The sequence below is a fragment of the Caloenas nicobarica genome, chromosome 14 (assembly GCF_036013445.1).
Source record: "Caloenas nicobarica isolate bCalNic1 chromosome 14, bCalNic1.hap1, whole genome shotgun sequence".
NCBI classification, from domain to species: Eukaryota; Metazoa; Chordata; class Aves; order Columbiformes; family Columbidae; genus Caloenas; species Caloenas nicobarica.
Window position 1 is genome coordinate 16,432,534 of NC_088258.1, and position 22,405 is coordinate 16,454,938.

A 22,405-nucleotide genomic window follows, 5' to 3' on the forward strand; every position below is an offset into this window, starting at 1 on the left:
CAGAACCGGGGCCGGAGCGGCAGCTCCCGGGGCGGAGCGGCGTACTCAGGTAAAGGGCGGAGCGGCACTGCAAGGAAATGTGGATTATTCCAGATAAAAAATGGCGTAAATACAAATAAATGGTGTTAATGGAAAGGTACCGCTGCCCAGAGAGTTTCCGGAGACCTGTGTGTCCGCTGTATGTCAGGGGGCTTTGCCAGCTATGCCAGCTAATGTATTAATATTAGTTATTTTCCAATTAATCATTGTACTTCTAGTTACAGTGTTTTATATTGTCTATATCACATAGGTAACTATGCATCCCCGCCTGTTCACAACTCAAACCCAGGGCAGCGGTTCCTGTGACAGCGGCTGAGGGGTCAGAGCAACACCCCGGGAAAGCGGCGGGGGCAGAAGAACCGGCTGCTCGGCCTGGAAAACAACAGCGAGGCAAGGGAAGGAGTTTGCCTTAACGTGAGTGAGGATTTTGACTCTTGTTTTGTGTTCTCTGTGGGCAGGATGGGAAGGAGCTGACTTCGCGGTGAGGACCTCCTGCCAGCCGGAGGTGGAACAGGCACTGGGCATTCTGTTAAACTGGGTTTGGGGGGTTTTGTTTTGTTTTAATAGCTGAGAAAATCTTTGTCACCTATTGTCCTAGCTGGTTCAGAGCATCTCAGATATTATTTTCTGTTTATGGTTTTGTGCTTCTGCCAGGTGTATCTGAGAAAAATCAGACATATATATGCAGGCACATAACAAATAATGGAGCATCTATTTAAATGTCTCACACATTAAAAAATCTTTTGATACACAACTGAATTACTTCAGATTAAAGATGAAGATTTGAAAAGCCATCAATAATATTTAGCATGTTGAAGAGGTAACAGATGAAGGGGTTGTTTTTTAAATGAGAGTGACAGCTTTAACATCTCTAAACGCTCACTGCGAACTGGATGTTTCCATAGACCTGCGTTAATTTTGGCTGTGCCGGGTGCTGGCACACAGGTGTGTATTTCTGGACCTGCCTCCCGGGTCTCATTCCCGTTCCCGCGGCGGGTGGCCCAGCTGGGGCGGGACGGGATGTCTGCGGTGACACCGCTGCTGTCACACAGGGGCTGTGAACAAGTTCTCGCGTTTATCTGCCTCAGCGCAGCGCGTTCCATGAAACCGGTACCTGCTGGCACGTCTGTGGTCCTGGCTGTGCGGGGGCTGCTCAGCCATAGGGGGCCTGAGGTGACGCCGCAGGACAGACTTCACCCGTGCCAGGCCGGCCCCCGCGCCACCTCACCCGTCTGAGAATCGCAGCTGCCCGCGCCCCGGAGCTCGCCCGAAGGTGACAGGAGTGTCCCGCCAGGCTCGGGTGTGTGAGGAGCTGCCTAAATCGAGCTCACCTCCCTTCCTAGACCCGATCAATTTCCAGCGCAGCCACGAAGATGCTGCAGGGAGTGGAGCATCTCCCGTGTGAGGAAAGGCTGAGGAGCTGGGGCTCTGGAGCTGGAGAAGAGGAGACTGAGGGGTGACCTCATTCGTGGGGATCAATATGGAAATGGGGAGTGTCAGGAGGATGGAGCCAGGCTCTTCTGGGTGACAACCATGATAGGACAAGGGGCAATGGGTGCAAACTGGAACACAGGAGGTTCCGCTTAAAGATGAGAAGAAACTTCTCCATGGTGAGGGTGCCAGAGCCTGGCCCAGGCTGCCCAGGGAGGCTGTGGAGTCTCCTTCTCTGCAGACATTCCAACCCGCCTGGACACCTTCCTGTGTAACCTCATCTGGGTGTTCCTGCTCCGGCGGGGGGATTGCACTGGATGAGCTTTCTGGTCCCTGACGTTCTGTGATTCTGTGAAGAGGCTTCAGCCGGACGGTCCGGCCCGGGCGGCGCCGCGGAGGCAGCGGGAGGGGAGGGGCGGGGCCGCAGCGCGCGCGGGGGCCGGGAGTGGGGCGGGGCTGTTGGCGGGGGCGGGGCTGCGGCAGGGGGCGGGGCTGCGGCAGGGGGCGGGGCTGCGGCAGGGGGCGGGGCTGTTGGCAGGGGGCGGGGCCGTTGCCGCAGGCCGCGGGTGAGCGCGCTGTTCGCGGCGGGGCCGGGTGCTGGTCAGGGGCTCCGCGCCCGCGCAGGTACCGAGCGGTTTGCCGGGATCGCGGGGTCTCGGGGGCTGTTCGGCGGGCCCTGCCCCGGGGGATGGGAAAAGCGGCTGCGGTGTGCGCGCTGCCGCCGGGCGGGAAGGGCCGCGGGGCCCAGGCCCGGCGCCACCAGTGCCACCTGCCTCCGGAGGGGCTGCGGGGCGGGGCGGGGGAGCCGAGGGAGAAGCGGCCGCCCGGGCCTGGGTGCAGTGGGGGGCGGCCTGTGGCGGGCTCGGCGCGGCGGGAGGAGGCCGAGCTCGGCCGCGGGTGGCGGGGAAACAAAGCGCTGTGAGGCCGGGCCGGGCGGTGCTCCGCGCTGACTGCGCCCCCAGCTGTGCCCGGCCCCCCCCCCCAAACTGTGCCCGGCCCCCCCCCCCCCCAGCTGTGCCCGGCCCCCCCCCCCCAGCTGTGCCCACCCCCCCCACCAGCTGTGCCCGGCCCCCCCTCAGCTGTGCCCATCCCCCCCCCACCAGCTGTGCCCGGCCCCCCCCAGCTGTGCCCGGCCCCCCCCAGCTGTGCCCATCCCCCCCCCCCAGCTGTGCCCACCCCCTCCCCCCAGCTGTGCCCGCGCTCTGAGGAGACGGGACTGGAATTGGTGTTTTTGTGGCAGCATCGGCAGCTGTTGGTGCAGGAGGAGACTCGTGGGAGTGAGACACCAATTCCTCTCACCCCCCTAAATATAAAGGCTGATCCTGCTTTAATACCGGCTTCGTTCTTTTAATTTTTTAAATTTGGCTGCAATTTCTTTTTTTTTACAGTTGATAGGAGCTGTTTGATAGTCGCGGGAGACCTTAAAGATTTAGTCTTTGATAGAAATTGTTAAAATTATCCATCGCGTGTGTAGTTTTGTAAACCTTGAGTATCTCAATGCTTTCTTCTCAGTGTACCTGTGATCATCTTTTTTTTGTGCAGATCTTGTGTTTATATGGGAAAACAAAAACAGCTTTGCAGCTTTTGTTAATGATAGGAAGAAGAGAAGCTTAATTGAGTTTTCTAATGTATAATTTGTTTCCCAGAATATAGTGATACAGATTTAGCCATGGTAGTGTTTCCTCTTCATGGTCTTGCAAGTCCATGGAATAGTAACGCTGTTATTCTTTGCAGCTTAGTTAACATGAAGATGGAAGACTATGAAATATTCTGCAAGAAGCATCTTTGCAGAATCCAAGAAGAGGCAATAAAAAGAGAAACCTCTTTCACTGCTCAACAGAAAAACATCTCCCTCATTCAGTTCCATGGAATTCCTGTGCTTTCCCCTCTGGTAAGGGCTTTTTTTTCCTTCCCTCGCGTGCTGACTGTGCTGTTGGCTCTTGCTTTGTTGCCCACATGTAGTGATTCTACTGAAGGTGCAGCTCTGTTTGAGGTATGGTCTGGCCTGCTACTTAGTGTATTCTAAGCATTCCTAGCCTTAATTTTACAAAGTAAAGGAGTAAAATGTACTTTTTTCACGTCAACTACATTTGCTTTCATTCTGTGCAATTTGTTATCTTCACAAGGAGAGTAAAAATGTTTGTGGTATTAAATAGATGAATGTTATTGCTGGGCTTAACTTTGCGTAAAATCATATTGACATTCCAAATAGTGAACATGTGAGTTTGTTTAAAAGTGTCAAAAAAAAAAATAAAATGGCAAATACTGAGATAATTAAAAAGCTTTTCAGTAAATGTATTTTTTGCATGTGTTTGCAGCTTTCTCTAATGTATTTCCCAGGCTCATTGATTCTGTTAAGTCATTCTGTGTTTAGTGCACGATGCCCAGCAGAAGACGGGTGGTTTGTGCTCGAGTGCAGCTGAGTCCGTGTGACCGGAATGGCGCTGGAACAACCATCTCCAAAACCTGTCATACGGATATATATTGGAGACCTAACGATCTGTTGTCATAGTTTTCATTTACAAATGGATGGATATTTTAAGATTTCATGGAAGAAATGCATAATTAATTTTGTAGAACTCTGTGCGACCAATTCTTGTAGATGTGGTTTTGTAGATCTGCACTCGGAGCCCTGGGTCATTTAAACTTGGTGCCGTATTGTGTAATATTGACACAAGTTTTTCATAAATAATCATTTAAATTCATGTTCGTTTGCATGTGTGCCAAGAAGGCATTTTGTGCATCTTCCATTTAAAAAAAAAGAATAATTGGTTCAAAAGAAGTTGGTGTTTAGAGCGTGTGTAGAGTCTCAGATGATTGTTGTTCTTCTGTTGTTCTGTTGCTTTTCTTTTTAATTTATTTCTGTAATCTTGTATTGAAATTTGCATCTGTTGGTATAAACTGTGTTTCTTACACCTTGTTTTGCAGCTTAGCCTCGAAAAGAAAAAGGAAATCCAGCAATATAAACAGAAAGCACTGGATCTAGAGACCTGGAGACGGAACTCTCAGAAAAGAGCTTTATTGAATCGTGTACAGGAGATTCTAGAAAATGTTCAGGTACTGTTAGTCCAAAGCTGCCTTACAGCTTGAGAGAAAGGATGTGCTCACTGACATACTGAGAAAGCATTCACCAATATAAACATGGAATTAATAGCAGTTAATGCTCCAGAACCAGCATTGGATAGTATTTTGTGCTATGTCACCCGATAATGGAGTTTGAGCGATAATATCGATGTTCATTGTAATGCACGGGACGTGCTTTTCTGCTTGTTTTGGTGTGTACAAAAGACAGATGACTGACTGTTATTTTTGTAACTGTTTGAAACAACTGGGTTGTAAAAACAAACAGACAAACTCCTGGAGCTGACGTGGCTGGCTTGCTTTATTTCACTGAATTACAGAATAGTTTGGGTTGGAAGGGACCATCAAAGGTCGTCTAGTCCAACCCCCCAGTTTGCAAGCTCGTAGTTTAATCAGAAAATAATCTATATTCAACCTGAACAATTACAGAAATAAAACTGCCTTCACAACAACTTGCAATTGTGTTGTGTGCTCTATAATTTTACTGCAGCTATTTTCTCTGCTGCTTCAGTGATGAGTTTAATAGAGATTTAAATTGAATATTAATTACATCTCATCAAGTGGTATCCTTTGTCTTTGAAACAGTTGTAACCGTCTTTAAATTAACCTCTTGCTTAAATAAGTACAGTTCCCATTCAGTTTGCTGAGTTCCTAAGGTGACAAACGTACCACCCTGATTCGTGTTGTTTGCTGGGCTTTGGGGAGCACACCAGGAACATACGTTCAATACAAAAATAAGCTTTTTTTTTCAAAGGTGTCCTCTTGATAACTGAGTTGTAGAACATAGGATAACCCATAGGATAATCTTAGTGTGAGAATCGTTTTAAACAAATGCTGGCCAGAAGTAGCATGCAATTCTCACTTAAATAAAGTTGTTTTTTCAAGTACTTGACAAACGAAAATTCATATTTCATTGCCTCTGGATTAGGAAAGAAATTACAAAATATTCCACTATTTTTGTTAGGAACTATTTTGATTTCTTCTTAGTTGTCTGTAGGTTAACCAATATTTCATGCTGATTTTTGTTCAGTTACATTTCTCATTTAATGTAAAGACGTCTTCATATTTTAAGAGGAATCTTGCAAGATAATTTGAAACCATAAAATGAGTTGAATATGTCCAAATTACCTTGCGAAGAGAAGAGCATGTTTGCATTCAGATCCTTGGTATCAGTAAAAATTCTGAGTGGACCATTATTCAAATTTATATTTTCATTCCAATAATATTTTTTCTCATTGCAAAGAGCTCTGCGCTGTAAGCAATTTGAAGGAAATTGGTAGCAGTCAAACTGAAAATTTGCATTGGTTTTAAGGTGGCAGAATTCTTCAGGTGACGCTTGCAGGGATCTGAGGAAATTTCATCCGAAATACATGATTTATTTTTTTTTTTTTTCAATTTTGATTTGCAGATCAGGAAAGGACCTGGTGGGAGTGACATGAATGCACGAGAGGCTGAGAATACTTGTCCCGATCCAGCTTCAAAAGCTCCGACTGACTTGGCAGCTCCGTCAGATGTTGGTTTGTGTTCTGACCCGCGCGGTCCCGCAGGGCCGGCGCAGACACCGGGGCCACCGGGCACCGCGGGGCAGGTGACGTCCAGTGTGACACGAGGAGTTAAAACAGCGGAAGAAAATGTTTTTTCAGAGCAAAGCGATGGTCAGTCCAAAGCCACCCCTTGTCCGAGGGCTGCGTCTCCCGACAGCGTGCGTGACAAGCTCGTGTCGCACGCTGCGCAGAAGGACCCGTGCGGGACGAGTCTGCAGAACCTGCTGAAGAAATCCAGGGAGTGCATAGAGAAAGAGCAAACCAAGCGGAGCTCCAAAAGTAACTCCAAGAGGAGTGTGAGTGAAAGTCATTCGGATAAAGAAAATGATGGTGTTAAAACAACTGACTCTGTGAAAGAAAGAGCAAAGCTTACAGGCAGGACTTGCACCACTCCCACACTTGATAAGCCCAGTCTTAATAAATCAAACACCCTTCTCCAAGGTGCCTCTGCTCATACAAATAGCACATGTATGTCAGCTTTATCCAGTTTTTCAAAGGTGGACATACCTATGAGAGTTGGAACACCACCCCCATCGGTGGATTCCGATTCAGATGAAGAATTTAAAAAGACTTCAATGTTTGATCGTGACAGCAGCATTGTTAGGAGCCTCACAGGCTCTTACTCCAAATTGCCGAGCCCAGAGCCAAGCATGAGCCCTAAAATGCACCGGAGACGCCCAAGACCTTTATCGATGGGACACATTGTCATAAGTAACCCCGTGAATGCTTACGAGTTGAGTCCTAAAGGCAAGAGTAGAGCAATGGATTTAATCATGCAAGATCTTGCAGATAAAAATAATGTGTCTGAGTCAGCACCAAAGTTCCTGCTGGACTTGGCGATGGTGAACCCGAGCAGGGTGCCCGGTGTCCACAGGAATTCCTCGGGCCCTTGTGATGGGGTGGGTGTTGGCAAAGCAAATCGCCTTTCCTTCGGGCACTCGGAAGGCAAAGGAGCGTTGTTGGCCGCCACGGAAGGACGGGCAGCGCTGGACAGCAGAGTGACCTATAAAATAGAGACCAGCGCTGATCCTGTAGCTCCAAAATCCAACGAACGGTTTGCCATCAGTCTGGCTGCAGGAACACAGAAGCTCCTGGCTGTGAGTGAGACCAAACCCTCTGGTCTGCTAGAAGATACGAAATGTAATTCTCCAGTAGAGCTCAATAAATCTTACGACGTAGAAAACCCGTCCCCGCTGCTAATGCAGAGCAAGCACACGCAACAGCAGATGGACACTCCAAGTGTTTCCCTGGCAAGTGAGCAGTTTCCAGAAAATAGTTTTGAAAAGGTGAAACGTCGACTTGATTTGGACACTGACAACTGCCAAAAAGAAAACAGTCCCTGTGTCGTAACAGCTGGAATGGAAGAACAAGAACAGCAGTGGTTGCAGGACCAGAAATACCCTGTGAGATCAGTTTACATCCCGAAGAATTCAGCCCCCGGTAGCGTGGCAGCAGGTAACACATCTCCTAGAGTTGCTGGGTTTTCTGAAACTTACTTCTCAGTTTCTAAGTCTTTTAGGAAAAACCTCAATGATCGTTAGTCATTGGTGGTTCTAAATAAATATATATATCAAAAGGCTAAAATGTTACTGAGTGTAAATTATCTTTTTTTCAGTAACCTCATTCTTTCTCTAATTTTCACTTCATGACGAATTCTGAAATTCGACTTTGTACTCGAGCCATTTTTAACTGCTACAGAATGGCATAACTGCTGTCTTGGGAGCTGCTTGAAGTCAAAAGTCTTATAAGAGTGATTTGTAACAAATACTTGATTAAACAATATGAAGCATCAGCCAAAACACTATCAGTTTTGTGAATCCTGTATTTATTCTCAGGGGTATCATTTGACACCACAAATACTACTTACCCATTCGGATGTAGAAATTTGAATTTAGTTTTCCTAAGAAAATAACGTCTTTTTCTATTAGGTCTAAAAAAACCATTATGTAGGTATTTTCTTCCAATTCAAGACTGTTACATCTGTGTCTCTACCAAATCAAGCTGAAGTGGCGTAAATAATATTAATTCACTTGAGGAAGTGTAATTATACTATTCTCAGAGCAGGATTTTTGTGTCCCTATTTTAATACAGCCTCGGTTGATGTTACTGGTGTTCCATTCACATGCTTATTTCACAAATATGAACATGCAAATATTTTGAAGGACTGTAGTAACTGATGAGATTCTTTGCAATACATAATGGAAACTTGACATCAAAGATACCTTGTGCTTTTTTACTGATGATGCAGATTGCTCCTGTTTAAAGCATGTATATCTCTGGCAAAATCGCATAGACAATATTGAGCGCTTGATTCTCTGCAATGTGTTTTCTCAGAAGATATTTTAAAAACTAAAATGTTGGCCTTTGAAGAAATGAGGAAGAGGCTTGAAGAACAGCATGCACAGCAACTGTCGATTCTGATAGCGGAACAGGAGAGGGAACAGGAGAAATTGCAGAAGGTAAGGTAAAAAACTCTAAACAAAGGTTGTGTATGTTGTATTGCAGTTTGTCAGGAAACAGTTGGGTTTAAAATGTATATTCTGTTGCTTTGCAGAGTTAGAAAAATAGTCTAATAGTTGATTCTGTCTTTTGTAGGAACTGGAAGAGCAGGAGAAGAAGTTGAAAGGAAAGAAGATTGCTACAACAGAAATAGAAATTTCCAAAGTGAATATTAACAGCAGGATGGAGTTGGAGTGGAGGAAAAAAAGCGAAAGCGGCTTGCTGGAAAGTGTGGAGTCTGAGCTGGAGACCGTCCGACATGCCAACTCCACCAGCATCGGTAAACCGAGGGGGCAGAACGTGGATGGAATGCTGTGCTGTGTTTTGCTCTGCAGTGCGGGTGACCAGGCTGTTCCTGTCCTGTCTCACCATGTGCCCACAGCTGCTGCCCTCAGCTACCGACAGCATCCGCAGAACCAGTTCTCTGTTGCATTTTTGCCTCACTGGCGTTTAGCGTGGTTTCAGTCGTCCTTGTACTGCTCCATTTGTGTCTAGTTGTTCCAGGGCATATTGGAGGAGAACAAGCTAAGAGTAAACTGACGGATGGAGAGCGAGGGGGGTTTGCATTGTGCACAGAGCGTTCGTCCTCAGCTGTGGCTGCGCAGGTGTGACAGGACATCTCCTCTGGGGAGGGTTCCGGGGGCTCTGCCGGGGTCTTATCTGCAGGGAACACCTCTCACCTCCTCTACTACCTTAGAATCACAGAATAATTTTGGTTGGAAGAGACCCTCAGGATCATTGAGTCCAACCGTAACCCACAACCACCTTTAACCCATCTCCCTGAGAACCTCATGTCCGTCTGTCCAACCCCTCCAGGGATGGTGACTCCACCACTGCCCTGGGCAGCCTGTTCCAATGCCCCACAGCCCTTTGGGGAAGAAATTGTTCCCCAGATCCAACATCAACCTCCCCTGGCGCAACTTGAGGCCGTTTCCTCTGGTCCTGGCGCTCGTTCCTGGGGAGCAGAGCCCGACCCCCCCTGGCTCCAAGCTCCTTTCAGGCAGGTCAGAGATCAGAAGGTCTCCCCTCAGCTCCTGTTCTCCAGCTGAACCCCCAGCTCCCTCAGCCGCTCCCATCACACTTGTGCTCCAAAAGAAAAGGTTGTGCTTTGTCTTCCTAGCAAATTTTGCTCAGAGATGAATCTGAAATAGAGAGATTGCTTCTTGCCTGTAATTGACCTTGTAAAAAAAGCTGCTGCCTTCGAGCTGAGTTCTGTTTCTTGAGTGTATGAAAATGCACTTATTAAACACAGGTGGGAATTGGATGTTCTAGCAGGCAAACAGCAAAGGGACTTTCATTTGAGAGTAAAATTGCTGAACTGCATGATTATTCCTTCTTCATTTTTAGGATCCATTAGCGACATTAAGCACTTTAAGACCATTTTCTTTGAGATGCTTTGTGAGTAAGATTTTCTGTAGCAATTTTAATGTTAAGGAAGTGATTTCTTTTTTTTCATGCTGTAGTATATGGACATTTTTCCTCCCAATATCCAAGTAGTATAATCTGCAGTTTGAATAAAAATACCTACCAGCACTGGGAGCTGCTTTGTTCTTAAGCCCAAAAAGGCTTCCTGACTGAAACCAGAGTTAAAGTTTGCGTATGTGCTTGATTTTTTTAATCTGCATTTATTGTTTTCATGGAGTGCTGCATTTGTGTTCCAACTGAAATGATTCCGTATCTATGTATGTGTGCATATGCACACGCAGTTGTTACTTTGTGGACAAAGTCTGTGTGTTGAGCTGTGCGTTCTGCTTTGTGTGCAGGTTTTGCTCATGCCACAACACCCACCAGCTTTGCTTCAACAAGTGAAACTTCATTCTTTCTCTGGGGACCATCAGGTAGTGGAGTTATAAAAACCTCAGTGTCTCGGCCAACTAACAGGATCAAAACCAGGTGGACTCAGGTAAGGGGGGAAAAAAGAGTTTCTTTGTAGCTTAAAAAGCCCTCTGGCTTTTGTAAGACACTGGTAACATTATAATAGCTGTGCAGTAATAAATCTCACAGAAAAGTTCAATATCCCTTCCTATATCAACTTTGATTACGCAAGAGAACTGTATAGGATATTTTTCACAGCATTCATATATGCAAAATAATAATATAACAATATTTTGCTTCTGCTAAGTTAATATAATGCTGGGTACTTCTGGCCCAGCCAAAACTTCAACAGCTTGTTTCTTACTTGAAAACCTATGTCACGCGATTGATGTTATTTGAGAAATAATTCGTAATTCTTGCTTTGTTATGGAATGTTTAGAAGATGCTTCTTTCCTTTTAAGGTTTTCAGTCCAGAGATACAAATGAAGTTTGATAAGATCACTGCTGTGGCAAAGGGGTTTCTCACTCGGAGACTCCTGCAGACAGAGAAACTGAAACATCTTAAGCAAACTGTAAAAGTAAGATCAGCATTTTTATTATGCAGCTTCACCTCCTGCTTGTTTTTGCTCCTATCTTTAATTGTCAGGGGAAATAGGGTTTTTTTCTGTTTTTGGAAGAATTTGGGCATGTCTGTCACATGAACATGTGTGAGTGTCGCATTGCTCAGTGTCACCAGGTCCAGGCCGAAGGCTGCGCGTCCTGCTCACGGTGCGAAATGGTCCTTTCTCCTGCAGGATTGTGCTTCATGCTTAATCTCATTTTCTCGTCTTCTGCAGGATACCATGGAGTTCATCAAAACTTTTCAGTCCGAAGCGCCGTTGAAAAGAGGAAATGTTTCAGCACAAGACGCGTCCCTGCATGAGAGAGTAATGGCTCAGGTGACGCTATTTGAACATTTTAAAAAATCTTTCCTAGGTATTCTGCTTTTGTAGTATAAATACAGTGACTTTGAACAAAGTCAAAAGTTTAAACTATGGCCCTGAACAGAAGATTCCATTTTTGTGCCAACTCATTAAGAGAGATTTAAAAATTATCTTTTCAAGTGTTTTGTTTAGATTGAAAACAAGAAGAGCTTGATGATCAAAACCATGGGACTGTTAACTCAACTGAATAATTTGTTATAATTTTAATTATTCTTTCCAGCTGCGAGCTGCTTTGTATGACATCCACGACATCTTTTTTACAATGGAGGCATCGGAAAGAATGAATATTCTGCGTCATGATCGTGAAGTTCGTAAAGAGAAGATGCTCAGGCTAATGGTGCGTTCTAGTCAAGAGAATGTAAATTGTTTTAAGACTTTAAGTACTGAAACATTTTGCTTTCAAGAGATTCTTCCTCACCCAGTAAAAAGTTTTTCAAATCTAAGTTCTTGTTTAGTTATGCTTCTGCAGGTACTGTCTTCAAATTAAAAAAAGACATCACTGCAGTAGGAGATCGATATGTTGAAACTTTTAGTGTGTCGATGCATAAAAAATAGAATGGAAAACATGGTGAAAGTAATAACAAAAAGTTCATGCTTTAAATAAGAATTCATTATGGCATACAAAGGTTTTAAATCTGATAATATAAGGAAGATCTTTAATTTTAAAAAAGAAAATAACCCTTGAATTTAGCCTGAACGTGAACTTAGTACTGAAAACACTGCTGGGGCTTTTTTTACGTAGGGGCAGGTGAGATGGGGTTGAGCTCTATGAGAGCAGTAACTATCTTACTGTTGGTTCTTTCCTTTTGTGTTTTTAGGATAAAGTAAAGAGCCCAAGAGAGAGGGTGGCGCTTTCGACAGCCACACAGAAGTCTCTGGACAGGAAGAAGTACATGAAGTACGTGCGGTTCTGCTGTGGGTGGGGGCCGGGGACGGGAGGAGACATTGGGAATAGTGAAAAAATGGTTTTGGAGTAACAGCTTCTTTGCAAGCTAGTATGTCCCCTGGGAAGAATGAATAAAAAGAGTCTTCAGGTGTCTGGTTATTTACTAATAGTAGTTCGCTCTTTTAAGAAATTTATTGTTTGTATGGGAAAAAAATGTTTGTTCTAAGTTGCGCATTTACGCAGTATTTCAGTGGTGAGCAAAGTGATCTCCGTGCACTTTATGGTTGATTTTGTACATTGTAAGAAGTGCTCCAAGTTATTTTATCAGTCTTTCTAAAGCGCCTAGCAGTGGAGATACTTGTTAGAGTATCTCTGGCAAAGTTTTGGGGGGAGATGTGGCAGATGTTATCCTGCAACACAGCGGACCAAATAGTTGTGTCACAAAAGCGACAATCAGTACTGGTGCTCTGCCAGGGTTACATGTGGGTGGAGATCCTGTGGTAGGTTTTCTCTTACTGTCCCTGTTTAAGACCTTGATGATGATTTTGTAATTTTAATGTGTGTCAATACTTTTGTTTTGCTAGGGCTTCGGAAATGGGAATGCCAAGTAAAAAAATAATCATAAAGCAAAAAACTCCTGAAAGCCGGTGAGTGAAGATGACTTGCTTTTAAAGAACTGTCTTATAATTGCAGATTCTTAGATCTGCGTTGCTGGTTTGCCATCAGTCAGCTCAATTCCTGCCACAATTGGTGGCCAGTAATGAAATCTGATTTAGCATCATCTGAGAAAGGGGTTTATCAGCTCATAAGAAGTTAGAAAAGCTTTATTTTCTTCAGAGTCAGTTCTGAAATTTTATCTTCAGAGATTATTTACTTATGGCTTTAAATATCTGTGCTCAGGTTCAAGGTTTTTCTCTGAGAGACACTATTAGTATCTCTGAAGCTTCAGTTTGACACTACTACTGTTCTTACCTTCACTTTGCAGTGTAGTCATTGATATACTTATCTTTAGAAAGCTGTCAGAAAATAAGCAGCTTTCTCTTGTGAGGAAAAGTTCATGCTTCAATGACTGCTTTAAGCAATTCAATCCTTTTTTTCCTGGCTGTTCTGATCAATGACTAGGAACCCAAGTTCGATCTGTGCTCTATTGTTTCTTTGTTTTAAATAGTGGAAGGAGTAATCCTATTCTGGAATTTTAATTTCTCCCACTTTTGCCTACATGTCATCTGTTTCGTGAGTGTTTGTTATGTGAAACATGATGCGTAATTCAGTATTCCTTATGAGATTTTTGTATTTTTAAAGACGAGAAAAAGCAGTAATAGGAGTTTGTCTTTTAACAGGGTGCTTCAACCAAATCAAGGACAGAATGCCCCGGTTCACAGACTGCTTTGCAGACAAGGGTAAGGGCACTGCATGTTTATAGCCTAAAAATGAACGTAAATGCAAAGTGCAAGAGCACAGTGATTTCTGAATAATATTTGCATCTGCTGGGGCAACTCTTGTTCGAAGTAAAACTAATTCTCGCAGTATTTTGAGAGAGTGATGAAGCTTTGTTTTACTTGATACTTCAAGGAAATATTTAGTGTTCTCATCCTCTCGTGTATTGTCTCCATTTACACTGTGTTCCAACATTTCTATTTGTAACATTCATTCCATGAAGCTTTGCTTCCACTTAATTAAATGTATTTGTAAGTGTAGACTGTAACACCACGGTGTCTGAACTGAATTGGTTTCTTGAATCGAGTTTTAAAAATCGGTTCGTGGGGAGATGTTCTCCCATTTAATGCATCTGCTTAAGCCATAATAATGTCAGTAGGAATTGTACACGTGCTCAGGAGGAGGCTTGGGAGACACCGTAGAAAATGTTTTCATGCCAAACATGGTTTGATAGTGCCTTTATATTTTGGATACAGCCTTTCAACTTTGATGCAAGTGACTTATTAACTCTTTTATATTTAATTAGAACCCCTAAGACCTCAATGAAGGGGGTTGAGCAAAATAGAAAGAAGGCCTCAGAGAGCAGAGTGTCTAACAAGGCTCTTTCAGGTGTGTAGAAAATTGGTGCTTGGATCTTGTAGTAAGTAAGTTATTAGTATCTAGAAAAAATAAATGGGGGATGTATTATTTTCCTTTTCTTGTGCACCTGCTTTGCTATGTCTGAAATTTAATCTGTCTCTTCAAACACACGTGCTGGTACCTTAACCATCCACTTTCAGATTCTATAAACACAGGATATGGAATGTGCTGCACAGCTCATTTGCTTTCACTCCCCAGTTGCCCAGTCATAAAGATGGTTGCCAGATCTCTTCACTGTACCTGTTGGAGAAGCCAATAGTAGTCAAACTAGACGTGGATTAGAATCTTGGTGTCATTAGATCCTTAGTTCTGTACACACATGTAACTCATCTTCAACACGAAGCCCATTGAAAGGACAGTGTCAGATCGTCAGCATTCAGTCATCAGACAGCCCTCAAGTTGTAGATATTACTGGGGTATCTTACAGGATGTTTGTCTTAATGATTCGATTTTCAAAGTGGAGTATTCCCGTACTTGCATACAGATATCACTGATTGCTGACCTTCTATTAAAAAATTTTGATAATAGTGCCAAACCTCTCAGTGTTCAGCCCGTTCAGCCATGAAGGGAATAAACCACTATGAAACATCTGATACAATTTCCATATTTTTAATCAGATTTTAAATTTCTTAAGTGACAAACCTTAATTTATCAAAGGTTAAAGTGATTTATACGTCTTAAAACCATTTAAGATCTTAATTACACTTTGTTCTCACAGGAGAGTTGCATGAGTAAAGTATAAAAATTGGGAATTTTGGGGCTTAATAAGGCAAATTATAATGTAGTAGGATTTCCAGCTGTTTTCCATAGTGATCTGAATTATCTTTATTTATTAAGTTATCAAACCGTTCCTATAAGAGAAATTCTCCGTTTATTAAGTGCCCTGGAGCAATGCTGGCAGGGAGGATCAGAGGTTTAGTGCAGTGTGTGCACTGTTTAAATGTGACGTTTTGCCAGAGTGTTTGGTCCTTCCATAGTACTTTGTGAAGCCAAGAGATGTGGCGGTAGAAGAATGTGTAGTAAGAAACTCTGCATACACGTCTGGAGTGCTGCAGTTTGAAGGAGGAGGAAAAAAAGGAGGGCAAAATAAAAAAAGTAAACAATGAGATTACAACCAAGGTTTGCTCATGGTTTTTTTTTCTGTTGCCACATCTTCTGGCGGTGCTGTCATCACTGCAGTGCTGCAAGGCACTGGTTCAGTTGCACTCGGTGATGCTACGGAAAAATTGGCAAAGCCACTAAATAATCTCTCAGAAATATAAAGAAGAAAATTAAGTAAGCAATATAATCTTAGCAACCAGAGAGCCACGACGGCAAATTTTCATTTGCAAGTTTGCAAAAACGTGTCTGGTATGAACTAGTAAGTGGGAGTGCTGAAGAAGAGACCTCCACCAGTTACAGCGTGACAGAGGGTGTGGGAGAGCAGTGCTCTAAGGGTGCTGTCAGTGTCAAGTTCAGCTCTTGTTTGAGGTTAGGATGCTATCCCCAATCTCATATAATTCATGCTAATCTCATATAATTAATGCTCTGGCATCAGACACCCTGTTAAGTCGTTCTTTCTCACTCCTCTCTGCTGCAGCATGTGCTGCGCCGCTGAGTCCCTCAGGTTATCTTAGGCATAACTGTCCAAGTCGTGACAGTAGATAACTTGGCAATAAAAAGAATCCTTTGGGATATATCTCTAAATTTCCCTTTGCCTTCCCTTATCGCTCTTTGTTGAGTATCTGGAAAGCTGTTGAATGTCTTCTGTGGAGGCTTTCCTGGAGCGTACAGCACGTGTCTGATCAGTTCTGTGCCGGCCACTTCTGGTTGCACAGCGTAACCTCATTTAGTGTTTGGACATCACGTGCGTTCCCATGGCATAATACCAATTTTTCCATACGTTCCTTTAGATAGACTGCTTGTAGTCAATGAAATGCATTCTGGAATTTTTAGATGGGGAACACTTAGCATGAAAGAAGTAATCTGCATAATTTTGCAATAATCCAAAAGCCTTGAGTTGAATATATTTAAATAGTTCTCTTTATATATGGATAAAACGTGACTAGTGAAAGGCTTGGCAGTATGTTGAATAGGGATTTTTAAAATTTTTTTTAAATCTTATTTTGAAGTAATAAAGCATCTTTTCAAGAGAGATCCTAGACAGTCATCTGTAATGAGGCAGCAAGTTCTGTCCAGGAAAGACTATAGACAGAGCAAATATAATCTCAAGTCAATTTGAAAAGAAAGTGTAAAAAGTCCAATGCGTATGCTTCTCTTATTTTAGCAGAAGTTGCACGTGTCAGAAAATAGAGTTGTAGCAGTGGTTTGGTCTAGGCAATACAGATTTTTATTTATACCTGCAGCTATGTCAGTCAGCGATACTCCTAACCTGTAATACTTACTTTCTTGTCTTCATTCATCCCGGGCTCCCAATTAACTTGTGCTTCTTACGGGGGCAAAGGGAAGGAGGATTAGCAGAATAGGGCTATTATATATACATTTCTTATGCATCCAAATGAGATGCGAGGCAGACCCTCAGACGGAAACAATAACATACTTGTCCAACTATTTTCTTATTTTTTCCCATTCTTTCGATTGTTGTTTTAAACTCTGCCTGTAAAATGCTTCGTAGCTTTAATACCATTCCGATTGAATTGTTGTCAATTTCTGACAAGAAGGCGTTTCGTGTAGGAATCAACTGGTGACCCTAAATGTAGTGACTGTTGGTTTGTACTCCTTCCGTCAGAGTTCAGCGCTGAAAAGTACAAACCACTAAACCTGTAAAGAGTCTTATTCGTAGATTCTTTTTAAATTATTTTGAATAGGACAGAGATGCTCAGTCAACAGGTGTGCCAGCCCGGGCGTTTGATGTGGTCTGACTGTGTTAGAAAGGAGGTGGTTGAGATCAGACGGTGTTGTGGCCCAGCGCTGGCTGCTCCGGGCGGGGGTCACAGGGGTGGGGGGGTCACAGGGGTGGTTGGGTCACAGGGGTGGGAGGGGGCTGGGGGTCACAGGTGTGTGGGGTCACAGGGGTGTGAGGTGTGTGGGGGTCACAGGGGTCTGAGGGTCACAGGGCTGTGAGGTGTGTGGGGGTCACAGGAGTGTGTGGGGGTCACAGGGGTCACAGGGGTGTGGGGGTCACAGAGGTGTGAGGTATGTGGGGGTGACAGGGGTGTGGGGGTCACAGGGGTGGTTGGGTCACAGGGGTGGGAGGGGGCTGGGGGTCACAGGTGTGTGGGGTCACAGGGGTGTGAGGTGTGTGGGGGTCACAGGGGTCTGAGGGTCACAGGGGCGTGAGGTGTGGGGGGGTCACAGGGGTGTGGGGGTCACAGGGGTGTGAGGTATGTGGGGGTGACAGGGGTGTGGGGGTCACAGGGGTCACAGGGGTGTAGGGATCACAGGGGTGTGGGTGTCACAGGGGTGTGAGGGGTGTGGGGGTCACAGGGGTGTGAGGTATGTGGGGGTGACAGGGCTGTGGGGGTCACAGGGGTCACAGGGGTGTAGGGATCACAGGGGTGTAGGGATCACAGGGGTGTGGGTGTCACAGGGGTGTGAGGGGTGTGGGGGTCACAGGGGTGTGAGGTATGTGGGGGTGACAGGGGTGTGGGTGTCACAGGGGTGTGAGGGGTGTGGGGGTCACAGGGGTGTGAGGTATGTGGGGGTGACAGGGGTGTGGGGGTCACAGGGGTGTGAGGTATGTGGGGGTGACAGGGGTGTGGGGGTCACAGGATCGCAGGGGTGTGGGGTTCACAGGGGTGTGAGGGGTGTAGGGGTAACAGGGGTGTAGGGGTCACAGGGCTGTGAGGTGTGGGGGGGTCACAGGGCTGTGAGGTGGGGGGGTCACAGGGCTGTGAGGTGTGGGGGGTCACAGGGCTGTGAGGTGTGGGGGGTCACAGGGCTGTGAGGTGTGGGGGGCTCACAGGGCTGTGAGGTGGGGGGGGGTCACAGGGCTGTGAGGTGGGGGGGTCACAGGGCTGTGAGGTGTGGGGGGTCACAGGGCTGTGAGGTGTGGGGGCTCACAGGGCTGTGAGGTGTGGGGGGGTCACAGGGCTGTGAGGTGGGGGGGTCACAGGGCTGTGAGGTGTGGGGGGTCACAGGGCTGTGAGGTGTGGGGGGTCACAGGGCTGTGAGGTGTGGGGGGCTCACAGGGCTGTGAGGTGGGGGGGTCACAGGGCTGTGAGGTGTGGGGGTCACAGGGCTGTGAGGTGGGGGGGTCACAGGGCTGTGAGGTGTGCGCTGTGGTGTGAGGGCCAGGCCAGCGTGGCGGGAAGGCATCAGACGCTGTGTGTGAGCAGCCGGTCAGTTGTGTGTCACAGGAGGGGCCTCGTGTCAATGCTCCCCTTGCCCCTGGTATAGATAGGCTGGGTCAAAATCGTATTCAGAAGGACCGTAACTCTCTTGAATACTATTTGGCTTCTTCCGTCCCTTAGTTGAGATTGCTGGGGTGCTTTACACGTCTCTATACTGTCCTGTATGTGAGATTCCTGTATAACCTGGAGCGTGCTTGGGGAGAGCTCAGAGGTGCTGCCACATCACTGACACAGCCTGTCGGCCTCTGGTGTCCTGCGGGATCGTCCTGCGGGATCGTCCTGCGGGATCGTCCTGCAGGATCCCGCGTGAGCTGCAGAGCCCTGGAGCGAGGGAGCGCTTGGGGTGAGGGGGGAGCAGTGTTTGGGGTGAGGGGGTCCTGCTGGGGCTGCTCTGCAGGCACTTGCGAAGCTGCTTTGAGCTGCGCTGAATGAAGCCCCGGGGTACCTGTAACCACCGCAGCTCTGCAAAGAGCAACTGAGGAGCGTAAAAAGGATCTTTGTCACTTGGTCACTCACTCTGTCACATCCATTCCATTGCCCGCTGACCCTTTCCCATGGCCGTCCTGCGCTCCCTGCTCTGGGTTGGCTCACGCTGCTGGACACGGGGTCACTGCCCCAACCGCACAAATGCTCAGTTGTGCTACTGTTTAGCAGCCTGCAGTGCTAAACCCTCAGTACTGGAAGATACTTGTGCTATGCATAGTATAATATGGTTTTATATGTATGTATTTATGTATGTATTTGTTCCGTATGGAGAGATTTGCTTATTTATTATTTATTATCTTTATACTTCAGCAGCTTTCTGTTTTTAAGGGCTCTGCCCGATGACATTATTCATACTGCACTTTTAATTCTGGTTGTGTATATTGACATATGGAAACCTACAGCTGTCTCTTGGTTTATTAATGAGGCAGTAGGGGAAAGGGAAAGAATTAACTCTTTGACTTGTATAATATTTTTAATTGATTGTTTAGTACATAGCATAGTTAAACTCATTTATCCTCTGTCTTGGTGATGCGACAGAATTAAAAATTTGTGATTTGTAGTTGTAGATGTTTTAGAGTAGCAGAAAAGAAGATGGGATAGTTACTGAGGAAGAAAATACTATAAAATGCCATTACTTTCAAACCTATAGGTAGTTTTTGTAAGGCCTTTTAGGTGTAACATGAAGACTCATTTTAAAAGGAGCCACTGAATATATAATACTGCTTTAAAAAAAGTTGTCCTAAACTTTTTCAGCTATTTTTGTTGGATAATCCTCTTACAAAAACCAGTAGCATTAATTGTAAAATGGGTCATGTTTCTACTTAATTTTTAGGAGCATATGCAGGAAGAACTCAAAAAAAGAAGCCAAATGTTGTGACAATTTAAGAAGACAGCACTCACTGGGATAATTTTTTTTTTATGATGGCATTCTCAGCACTGGTTCAAATATTGCATCTTCTATATGTATATTTAGAAATGATAAACATACTTTATCATATCCACATGATGACACATTAATACAATCATATTGAAGTAACAAAGGGCCGCGAAGCTCTAATACTCATGGAAAAATTGCATGTTAAAACTTATTATGTACTCATACTGCTGTGTACACATAAGATTCATAATCTTGTTTATCTAAAGACCACCACAGGGCAACAGTAAGTTAATTTGTGGCTTTTTCACACTCTAATTCTTGCATCTAACATACGCTTTTTGCATTACTTAAAATTGCAATTTCTGATCGCCACCATAAATAAGTCGTGTGTATATAGTTTGTTTCATACCACAAAGTTAAAGCAGTTAAAAGAAACCAACCCTTAATTCAAACAAACACAAGCTCTTCCACCAGTGACTTTGTCAGCAGCCCTTTTGAATGTACTTTCTGTGTGAATGAGATTACCTCAATTTAAATACTAATGGCCTAAATGTTTTGCATTTCTGCCGAGTGAGACAGACATGGATCCCGATGAACTGCTGGGCAGACAGATGTACTTTCAATTACTATACTGAAACTGCACGTTTATGTATGTGATAGATCAAACCACTGTGCTGGAAGATTCCTAGGATTTTTTTCCTTGTTGTCTACTGCGTTTTCTTAAGGAAACAGCTTTTGGCCAAGATGAAGAGATGTATATGTTCTACAAAAGTTTCAGAAGGCAAGGTTATAATTGTTTCACCATTTCCGACTTAAAAATTTTTGTCTACAAAAATAATTCGGATGTCTTCTATTTTGTTGATGACAAATGCAATTTTTCAGAGCAATTTCTCTTCTACCATGATCTAACAGGCCTTTGTTCTGAAATCATCCTTTCAGGAGGGGGGAAAAAAAATCTCTACCAAATCCCAACAAGCACATTCTCATATTTATGAAAATCTAACATGAAAATTATGATCATGCTCTTACTTTACCTTGCTCTTCCTACTGATGGATGCTACTCTTCAGCTCGAGGGAAGCAGAATTCTGTAATGCAGCAACCTAACTTGGGAAGCTTTGTAGCGTGTTGACATGGATATAAGAGTTCAAAGACTGAAAATTTTGTTGTGTTAAACAGGGTGAAAGAGGAATGTTGGGCAGCGGTGAGTGAATTGGCTTGTGTGTGGCACTGGCTGTGGCTTTTATCTGCCACCAAGTCTGTCCTCTGCAGCTGGTGACACTGCATGGCATGAAACATTTGTTTTTACCAGTAAGTTACTCAAATTGCATGCTTGGAAAGTGCCAAAATGCTGCCTAAACATTTTTAAGAATGACCTTTCTCAGTGGCTCTTTGCTATGAAGTTTATTTGAAAGGTTGGGGAGGGCTCCCCAATGGTGTAAACTGGAGTGCTCACACCAGGATGACCCCCCTCCTTCATCCAAATGCTGTGGATCTTTAGAATTTCAGACGTAACACAAGATGCCAGAGACAAGATTCCCGCTCCAGCGGGATCCTCAGCTCTGGTTTGGTTCCCAGCTGTCCCCAGAGGGGGAAAGTTCTCCAGAGAAAAATGTTCAGTGATGGGATCACCTGTGACACGGGTGTCAGCGATAGGTCAGTGCTAAAGGTTGATGTTAAAAAGAGGCTGCTTTATGTGCTCTATTATTAGCATAGGCAATACATTGATGTAAAAAGTAGACTAAGTGCTAGTAAAAGTGAGTGCTTACCTTGTGTTTCACATCTAGACCTCTTTTACTTTAAGCATGCTTCCAGTGTGTGTAATAAAACATTGTGGCACGAGGTTTTTTTAACTTTAATGAGGCCTTTCACTTGACAAGTGCCAGAATTTGGTTTTGTACTTGATGTGTTTTGTATTTAAACATATTTATGTTTTTATTTTGTGTGGAATTGTAATATCATTATAAAAGTGTATTTATTTTTGTACTTTATTTCATTTTCACCAGTCTTGCTTTTTACTTAAAATATACTGCACAATAAACTTAAAATCTCTAAAACGAACTGCATTTCTTTTTTTTCTGAATTGAAAAATCACTTGAGGACATCACTGGTGGACGGCAGGGTGACCATGAGCCAGCGCTGGGCCCTTGTGGCCAGGAAGGGCAATGGGACCTGGGGGGGATTAGAAGGGGGGTGGTCAGTAGGTCAGAGAGGTTCTCCTGCCCCTCTGCTCTGCCCTGGTGAGACCACATCTGGAATATTGTGTCCAGTTCTGGGCCCCTCAGTTCCAGCAGGACAGGGAACTGCTGGAGAGAGTCCAGCGCAGCCACGGAGATGCTGGAGGGAGTGGAGCATCTCCCGTGTGAGGAAAGGCTGAGGAGCTGGGGCTCTGGAGCTG

General features: G+C 44.7%; 1 protein-coding gene across 3 annotated transcripts; it reads left to right on the forward strand.

Moving 5' to 3' along the window:
* The first annotated feature begins 14 nt into the window (after positions 1–14).
* Positions 15–21,950, forward strand: CCP110 (centriolar coiled-coil protein 110). Of its 3 annotated transcripts, none has more exons than XM_065645082.1 (16): positions 15–49; positions 290–453; positions 3,205–3,361; positions 4,399–4,527; positions 5,960–7,550; positions 8,430–8,554; positions 8,691–8,874; positions 10,358–10,497; positions 10,871–10,987; positions 11,246–11,347; positions 11,613–11,729; positions 12,211–12,290; positions 12,863–12,925; positions 13,619–13,678; positions 14,242–14,324; positions 19,965–21,950. In XM_065645082.1, exons 3-16 carry the CDS (start codon positions 3,215–3,217, stop codon positions 20,015–20,017), a joined length of 2,991 nt encoding a protein of 996 aa, XP_065501154.1. In that variant the 5' UTR covers positions 15–49; positions 290–453; positions 3,205–3,214; the 3' UTR covers positions 20,018–21,950. The 3 variants fall into 3 exon arrangements, with proteins under 3 accessions (XP_065501154.1, XP_065501156.1, XP_065501155.1); XM_065645084.1 differs by having other exon boundaries at positions 3,210–3,361; XM_065645083.1 differs by lacking the exons at positions 15–49; positions 290–453 and adding an exon at positions 2,021–2,094.
* Positions 21,951–22,405: the final 455 nt, after the last annotated feature.

What these genes read in the sequence shown, in the direction of transcription:
- CCP110 (XM_065645082.1), top strand. Translation starts at nt 3,215, where the DNA reads ATGAAGATGGAAGACTATGAAATATTCTGCAAGAAGCATCTTTGCAGA. An exon ending in AGATTCTAGAAAATGTTCAG is followed by an intron (nt 4,528 to 5,959) that starts GTACTGTTAGTC and finishes TTTGATTTGCAG; the next exon opens with ATCAGGAAAGGACCTGGTGG. An exon ending in ATGAGAGAGTAATGGCTCAG is followed by an intron (nt 11,348 to 11,612) that starts GTGACGCTATTT and finishes TATTCTTTCCAG; the next exon opens with CTGCGAGCTGCTTTGTATGA.